This window comes from Bufo gargarizans, chromosome 3 (genome assembly GCF_014858855.1).
Source record: "Bufo gargarizans isolate SCDJY-AF-19 chromosome 3, ASM1485885v1, whole genome shotgun sequence".
Lineage (NCBI taxonomy): Eukaryota > Metazoa > Chordata > Amphibia > Anura > Bufonidae > Bufo > Bufo gargarizans.
The window spans coordinates 161,491,960-161,501,138 of NC_058082.1; the positions used below are offsets into that span (position 1 = coordinate 161,491,960).

Genomic DNA, 9,179 nt, shown 5'->3' on the forward strand with positions numbered 1-9,179 from the left:
AACATACAATGAGACGGCTCTTGTCCTCCACATGTATGCAGAGAACATACAATGAGACGGCTCTTGTCCTCCACATGTATGCAGAGAACATACAATGAGACGGTTCTTGTCCTCCACATGTATGCAGAGAACATACAATGAGACGGCTCTTGTCCTCCACATGTGTGCAGAGAACATACAATGAGACGGCTCTTGTCCTCCACATGTGTGCAGAGAACATACAATGAGACGGCTCTTGTCCTCCACATGTGTGCAGAGAACATACATGCTCGGCGCACACTACTCTCCGTCAGCTAGGAACACATGGATTTGTTGCCATCCAGCCTGCCATAGCCCCGCCCATCCACAAACCGCCAACCAATCAGAACGGACTATCTGTTTATCCTCGCCACGATCCTAAACAATAAATAAACTGAGCGCCTGCTTTTAGCCCTGCAGACATTGGCTACCTGCAGAGCGCTCTACCAATCAGCGCTGGCCGCTACTTTTAGGAGACTCCTGATTGGACGACGCTGTAGAATGGGCGTTGATATGTGATACGACTCGTCTATTTGACCCAAGGACCGCGGTCCTTGCTATAGTCCTAAATCCTAAGGGTCATTGAGCGGCGGTGTCCACCTGACCCCTCCCGCCCGGAAATCGGTTGCTTTTGATTCTTTTATTTGCCGTCTAGGCTTTTGCGGTTTGTCATGCCTCCGGTCAAGCACCGTAAAGTCGTGATGCTGGGATACCCATCTGTCGGTGAGTTGGTGTGATATGGCTTATCGTGTATATGCCAGGTCGTGGCACCGATGGCGTCCGACATTGTATGGTGGTCGTATTCCAGTTATGTCGCTATCGCAATGGTGCGACTTCCTCTGCGACATTTATACTCCTTGGTGTGAGCGATCCCATGCTGGGCTCTGCAATGGCAGTTATTACAGCGATTGGACTGTAAGCCATGGTCGTTACCGCAGCGGTTCTGATGACATGGGAACGTGATGAGTGCCGGCAGTAACTCTGCTTCCTGTGAGATAAGTGTGGATGTGATTTATTCTGGGCAGTGCTGGGTGCCTTGTTGTGGGGGAGGATCGCTACTTTGTGTATTGGCTGTTTTGTGGGGGAGGGGGTGTCTGCTGGGAGCATTCTTCAAATAACCCAACTTTGCTGGCGTCTTGTTGTGGGGTATAACCCATGTGAATGAAACACCATTAGCATACTGGTCGCCGTGTACTGGGAGGGACCAGTGCTGGCTGCAAGCTCTGGGATGATGGACTCCAGGCCCAGGTGCTACTGATCTCCCTTATAAGTAGTAGCCTCTCCAGTTATTTCCCAGCTCAGGGGTCTATTCATGCCAGTGCAGCTTTTGTTCAGGGTTTTTAATCTCAAATCAGGAGCAAAAGACAAAAAATATCAGAATCCCCCAAAAAAACAGAGCTTTATACTTTCTTACCTTTTATGATCCGCACCTGATTTTGGCTTCAAAATACACCAAAAAAAAACTGCTCCACCTGTGCGTGAAAATCACCGCTCATGTGCACAGACCCATTGAAGTGAAGGGGTCCGGATTCAGTGCGGGTGCTATGTGTTCACGTCACGTATTGCACCCGCGCGGAAAACTCGCTCGTGTGAAAGGGGCCTGAGGCCTCTCTCACGCGAGCGTGGCGGATTAGGTCCGGGTGCGTTCAGGGAAACTCGCACCGTTTTGCAAGCAAGTTCAGTCAGTTTTGTCTGCAATTGCATTCAGATTTTTCCGCGCGGGTGCAATGTGTTTTGATGCGTTTTTCACGCGCATGATAATAAAACCAAAAAAACCCTAAAGGTTTAAGACTTTTTCACACGAGCGGGTAATTTGCTGCGTTCCGGACAGCAGAGACACGGAGCAGTAACATGATTGATTGATAACGCTCCGTGCCGCTCTCTGACCTTTTTACTACACAATCACGATGACAACTTTATCTCACTGTGATTTTGTAGTAAAAAGATCACGGAGCGTTATCAGTCATGTTACTGCTCCGTGTCTGCTGTCCAGAGTGGGGCTTGGCTGTCTGTCACGCAGCAGATTACCCGCACGGCATCCGCCCGTGTGAAAGAGCCCTTACAAAAACCCATCTCCTAGCAACCATCAGTGAAAAACGCATTACATCCGGACTTGCTTGCGGATGCAATGCTTTTCACTGAAGCCCCATTCACTTCTATGGGGCCAGGGCTGCGTGAAAAAACGCAGAATATAGAACATGCTGCGTTTTCACTTAACGCAGGACTGATGCATGGGGAAAAAAACGCTTATGTACACAGACCCATTTAAATTAATGATTTAGGACTCGGTGCGGGTGCTATGCATTCACCCGCGCGTAAAACTCGTTCGTGTGAAAGAGCCCTAAGGCTCCCCCCCCTCCCCCACACGTTATCCAAAGGTTACTGAAAATCGTTGTATTCTGCAGTGGAAATTACATTCCGCAGCGTAAATAATGTTGAGGCCCAATGGAACAATAATGTTGTTCCATTAGGCCTCATGCACACGACCGTTCCACCTGTGTGTGAAAATCACCGCTCATGTGCACAGACCCATTGAAGTAAATGGGTCAGGATTCAATGCGGGTGCTATGCGTTCACGTCACGTGGAAAACTCCCATGTGCCTTCCGCAATTTGTGGAACGGAACAGGCGACTTATTGTAGAAATGTCTATTCTTGTCTGCAAAACGTACAAGAATAGGACATATGTGGTGTTTTGTGTGTTTTTTTTTTTTTTTTTTTTTTTTTGCAGGGCAACAGAACGGAGCAAACGGAATGTGTACAGCACACGGAGTGCTGTCCCCATCTTTTGCGGGCCCATTGAAGTGAATGGGTCCCCACCCGAGCCGCAAAAACTGCTGCTCAGATGCGGACCATAACGGCCGTGTGCATGAGGCCTTAATGGGAGTGAGCGCACCCTTAAGGCCTCTTTCACATGGGCGTCATGTTTTTGGCCCGGATAAGATGCGTGTGCGTTGCAGGAAAATGCAATTTTTTATTATTTTTTTTTTTCTGCGCGAGTGCAAAGCATTGTAATGCGTTTTTCACGCGCGTGAGAAAAATCTGCATGTTTGGTACCCAGACCCAAACCCGGACTTCTCCACAGAAGGTTGGGTTAGGTGTTGTGTAGATTTTATTATTTTCCCTTATAACATGATTATAAGGGAAAATAATAGCATTCCTAATACAGAATGCAAAGTACAATGGGGCTGGAGGGGTTAAAAAAATAATAAATTGACTCCACTTGATCGCGCAGCCCGGCTTCTTCTGTCTTCATCTTTGCTGTGCACAGGAATAGGACCTGTGGTGATGTCACTGCACTCATCACATGGTCTCTTACCATGGTGATGGATCATGTGACGGACCATGTAAGGCCCCATGCACACGGCCGTGTGCGGGCCGTGGAACCGCGGCCTGGATCCCTCCTGAGAGCAGGAGCGCACGGCGTCACTGGTTGCTATGACGCCGTGCGCTCCCTGCTGCCGCCGCTATACAGTAATACACTGGTATGATCTATACCAGTGTATTACTGTACTGTGCCGGCAGCAGGGAGCGCACGGCGTCATAGCAACCAGTGACGCCGTGCGCTCCTGCTCTCAGGAGGGATCCAGGCCGCGGTTCCACGGCCCGCACACGGCCGTGTGCATGGGGCCTTATGAGCACAGTGGCATCATCAAATGTCCTTTTCCTGTGCACAGCAAAGATGAAGACAGAAGAGATGCCGGCTGCTAGAGCAAGTGGATTAAGGCGAGTCAAAATTATTTTATGTTTTTTTAACCCCTTGAGCCCTATTGTACTATGCATTCTGTATTCAGAATGCTATTATTTTCCCTTATAACCATGTTATAATGGAAAATAATAATGATCGGGTCCCCATCCCGATCGTCTCCTAGCAACAGTGCGTGAAAATCACACTTGCTTGCGATTTTCACGTAGCCCCACTCACTTCTATGGGGCCTACGTTACGTGGAAAACGCACAATATAGAACATGCTGCGATTTGCAGCAATACTCCAGCAGTGCGATTGTCGGGTTTCGCGCGGCATGTGACGCCACAGGGTTACAGTAGAACTTCTTGGCTGTTTTGCCATTGAGACCTAGGCTTGGCTTCTGATTGCCATCTGTTTGGATACATGTTGCTGTGCTGTGCCCGCAGCTTGTGTGGTTTTTTATTTTTATAATTATTATATTTTTTTTCCCCTCCCCTGCTCTGTAATCAACAGGTAAATCTTCACTGGCGCTACAATTTATCAAAGGAGATTTCCCAAAGGACTATGAACCCACTATTGAAAACAGTAAGTGTCTTTAAGAAAATGAAGCTGCAGAACTCAAGGAGGACGTCCGCAGCAAACCGAAAATGGTCCCATTTATGGTTTTTGTTTAACGTATTTGTTAAATGGATGCTTCCAACAGATGCCATACTGTGGCCATGGAAAAAGTACCATTCCAGTGTATATTGAACCTTTATTGATGCCCCCCGAGCAGGGTTGCCAACCGTCCAGAAATGTCTGGACAGTCAGTAAAAATACGCAACTTTTTTCCTATATCCGTAAAACAAGTCTTTATTTTTTTATTTAGGCAGGTGGTACAGTGACTAGATTGTTTTAATGGTAATTGTCATCATTTTTGAGTTCATTGCTGGCGATGAGGTTTATCAGTATACTGAGCTATACTCGTGGGTTACTTAGTCTTTATCATTCAGTTAAGAAAAAACGGATCCTGTGCATCATCATTTGGCATCCATTTGAGCCATTTCCATCAGAGAGTCGATATTTTAGAGGGTGGGCGGCACCTGCATGATGGCAATGGCTCAAATGGATGACAAATGTGTATAATGATGCACCGGATCCGTTTTTTTTTTTTTTTTTTTTTTTTTTTTTTTCCCCTGTTCTTCTGACAGATCATAAGATTGGGAAAATGCCAGTGATTTGAACTCCCACTTAAAGGGGTTATCTGACTTGTTGCAACCGATGACCTGTCATTGGGTGGTTTCACACACTTGGGGAGGGGGGGATATATCAGGGTTTTACAAGAGTCACACATTTTGAATCAAAATTTGTGCCTTTTTTTTTTTTTTTTTTTTTTGCCCTTTATCCTGGTTTTGCAAAGTAGTATAAAAGAGGGTCCAATTTCATATGGTAATTAGTTTCTAGACACTTTTTGTAAAAGTCACCAAAGCACGTCTCCCTTATATCTTCTCTCTAGCCTGGAGTAAGACATTTGTACTGGGCAATGATGAATTTGAACTGGATGTGGTGGACACAGCCGGACTAGTAAGTTGACTTGACTTTTACTTCTATGTATCTTTTTGTGTGAAATGCCATTTGACTCACTGTTTGTATCCTTTTTCTCTAGGATGAATATTCTCTGCTCCCTCAGTCCTTTGTTTTTGGCATACATGGATACATTGTGGTTTACTCCGTCGCCTGCTCAAGAAGGTGAGATTGCTTTCCCTTGGGAAAGTCTGCTGTATTGTTAGTCTAGTGCTGCTGCTCCCCCTACTGATGGTTCTGAGGAAGTACAATGTAAATCTATGCCAATATCATTGGCCATTCCTAATTGGTTAGTTTTTTTTTTGCCTAAACTAGGTGGTGTGTGTTTGTGTGGTTTTTATTCTGCAAGTATTTTTATTTTTCCAATATTATAAAAAAATATTTCTTCCCCAGCTTTCAAATTGCCAGTGGATTGTACAGAATACTTGTGGACAAAAGGGGGAAATGCCTGTAAGTTCACCTTCACCCTTTTTTACTTTTTTCCCATGTATTCATATTTTGTTATAGTTTTAGTGTAACCACTCTATGTAGTGTGAAGGGATAGAATATAAAAACTGCCTGGGATCCTGTGGAAAATGCGCAAGGAGAGACTTACTTTTAGAAATGATCCTAGTAGCGGGAATATTTTTATTTTTTATGGGTCCGCAAATCCAGAGATGCGGTGCAGAAGACAAGCACGCAACGGAACTCCACGGAAGCACTACGGAGTGCTAACGTTGCGCCAAAAAATTTAACTTGTTCTATCTTTTGGTGGAATGGATGGATCGTGGACCCCATTCAAGTGAATAGGGTCGCAATCCGCGTGCGGCTACTCCACGGTCGTGTGACTGAGCCCTTAACCCTGGGTTCAGACCTGAGCGCTCTGTATGTGCGATTGTACCGGCGTCTACAATCGCGCATACAGAGACAAGCGAACACACATTGTCGCGCGTTCCCGCTGAAGTCTATGTACGGGAACGCTTGACAAACGCCCCCAAAAAAGCTCAAGAACTTGTTTGCGCCCCGGGCGTTTTACAGCGCGATCGTACGCGCTGTAAAACGCCCAGGTGAGAACCATTCCCATAGGGAAGCATTGGTTTCTCCTTGTTGAGCGTTTTTACAGCTCGTAGGAACGCGCTGTAAAACGCTCAGGTGTGAACTTAGGGTAAAAGTACTTTTTCTCCTGAACACTTTAGGCTGGGTTCACACTTGAGCGTTGCGTTTTACGCGCGTTTTTATGCGCGTTTTTGTAATAGTAAACGCGCGTTTGACGCGCGTTTGTGTGATTCACTACAGTGTCCTATGGCCACAAACGCCCCAAAAGTCGCTCATGTACTTTTTGGAGCGTCGGGCGTTTTACAGCGCGATCGTACGCGCTGTAAAACGCCCAAGTGTGAACCATTCCCATAGGGAATCATTGGTTTCTCCTTGTTGAGCGTTTTACAGCGCGTAGGAACGCGCTGTAAAACGCTCAGGTGTGAACCCAGCCTTAGTGAAGGTCAGTACATTCAGCTGAGCTAGCCGTGCAAGACAGAGGTTTATCATCCTCCTTGTACCAGAAAAGCAGCTTAGAAAAAAATCAGTGTTTGACTTTTTGAAGAAATGTAGCTTGTAGATCTGTCTTGGCTATGTTAAAGATAATACAAACGGATCCATCTGTGCAGATGCATTAGGGATCCGCACTAAACTTTGCATCCTCTGGCAGTGGAGGGGATATCCAGAGCGGAGCAGACAGTGCCCATATTGATAAATCTCCACCGTTGTGTATGGTTTATTAGTGAATTTATTGCTGATAGACTTAATTCGTGTTTTTTGTTGAACATATGTGGCTAGTTAAGCTTATTAGATTTTAATTTTCACTTTATTTTTTTCAGAATGCCAATTGTATTAGTGGGGAATAAGACTGATCTACCATCCCATTGGTATGTATGAACCCCCCCCCCCTGCCCTCGGCCACCCTTTACTTTGCCATAAGAAACAGGAGTGCTATTTTCCTCTTCATCTTTTATAGTCGTGAAGTGAAATCAGAAGATGGGAAGAAGTTGGCTGAATCTTGGGGGGCTGCATTTATGGAGGTTTCTGCTAAAGACCCCGAGGTAAACAGTCTCCTCATAAATTATCGGCACATTGGTTAAGAATACCTGCGCTTGGGTGTCTGCTCTCACGGGAGCGGCTTCTGACCTACACATGCTGTTTATTAGGATCCCATCTAGGCTCAGCTCTACATCCTGTCAGGGATGGGGGGTCTAAACTACAGAAGACCTAATGTGCTCATGTAACCCGAGAGAAAATCTACCTGGTAGACATGTTGTTGTATAGTGAGTGATGGTTGTCTTCACACGGATAAAACCACGTTACGTGGATTTTTATTTTTATTTTTGCACATGGAGGCACGCAGAGACCCTGCAAGTACATAATACAGACCTATATTCCTAAAAACCTATTTTCTGAATTTGCATTATAGTTAACCCAAACTAGTACATATACTTTCCCAATTTCAAGGTCAGAGGAAAATCTAGTGGGGTGCACGAGGACAAACAAGGTTGAAAACAATTTGTCTATAAAGTAGATATTAGAGAGGTTTTCTGGGTCTAAGGCCCCATGCACACGGCCGTGTTTCACAGCCGTGTGCGGGCCGTGGAACCGCGGCCTGGATCCCTCCTGAGAGCAGGAGCGCACGGCATCACTGGTTGCTATGACGCTGTGCGCTCCCTGCTGCCGCCGCTATACAGTAATACACTGGTATGATCTATACCAGTGTATTACTATACTGTGTTGGCAGCAGGGAGCGCACGGCGTCATAGCAACCAGTGACGCCGTGCGCTCCTGCTCTCAGGAGGGATCCAGGCCGCGGTTCCACGGCCCGCACACGGCTGTGAAACACGGCTGTGTGCATTGGGCCTTAACTAGTGGTGACCTATTATCAAGATGGCTCCTCAATATCTGGTTAGGATTTGGATTCCAGGACCCCAGCAATCAGTGGCGTATATTGACATGATAGGACCCCACAGCAGATTTTTGAACTGGCCCCCAAAATGCATAGTACAATAGGGCTGGAGGGGTTAAAAAAATAAATAAATATATATAATATTATATATATAGAAAAACGAAGAAATCCAGCGGGAGCATCAACCTGGGTGTGGGTGCACTGTCCAGTACAGGGTAGCGGCAATACCTCAAGTGTTATAGCAGCAGAAAAAATCCAGAATGCACTCCAAGATAAAAGTGAAATAATATAATATATATATATATTTTTTTTTTTTTTTTCACACAAGTAATGCGTGAAAATCACTGCTCGTGTGCATAGCCCCATAGAAATGAATGGGTCCGGATTCAGTGCGGGTGCAATGCGTTGAAGTCACTCATTGCACCCGCGCGGAAAACTTGCTCGTGTGAAAGAGGCCTAAGGGCAGTGTCTGTACAATGTAGAGGGGGAGAAAGCCACATTGTAAGGGGTCAAGAAGAGTTTGCAGAAAGGTAGTTTATTTTGTGTTGGCACCAAAAATTACTATTAAAAAAAAAAAAAAAAAAAAAAGTGTTCCCTAGAAATAACCTGCATGATCTTTAATGAATTTACGGTCTTCTGTTTATTCCAGAGAAGCAAAGAGATTTTCACCAAAATCATTGAGGAAATTGACCGTGTGGAAAGATCTTTCTGTGAAGAGAAGAGATGCTCTGTGATGTGAACTGGTGGTCCGACCGACTCCTCAACCTCTGTCTCCAGGAAAAGTTGGCTCTGGTCATAGTTGAGGAGGTCACAAGCTATATGAGGAGCCATGATCCGACTGCTATAGTCCCTTTGGAGATGATGTAGGAGTGCTTAAGAATATGGGTTTGGTTTTGGTTTTTTTGCTCCCACCCATCCAAACAAACTATTATATACTTCATTAAGATGTTTTACATGTCGCGTGCCAGTGGTTCTGCCCTAAATGT

General features: G+C 45.6%; 1 protein-coding gene across 1 annotated transcript; it reads left to right on the forward strand.

Moving 5' to 3' along the window:
* The first annotated feature begins 689 nt into the window (after positions 1-689).
* On the forward strand, positions 690-8,932 carry RHEBL1 (RHEB like 1). The gene is made up of 8 exons (XM_044283873.1): positions 690-741; positions 4,218-4,289; positions 5,200-5,267; positions 5,350-5,432; positions 5,661-5,717; positions 7,121-7,168; positions 7,258-7,342; positions 8,843-8,932. Exons 1-8 carry the CDS (start codon positions 690-692, stop codon positions 8,930-8,932), a joined length of 555 nt encoding a protein of 184 aa, XP_044139808.1.
* The last annotated feature ends 247 nt before the right edge of the window (positions 8,933-9,179 follow it).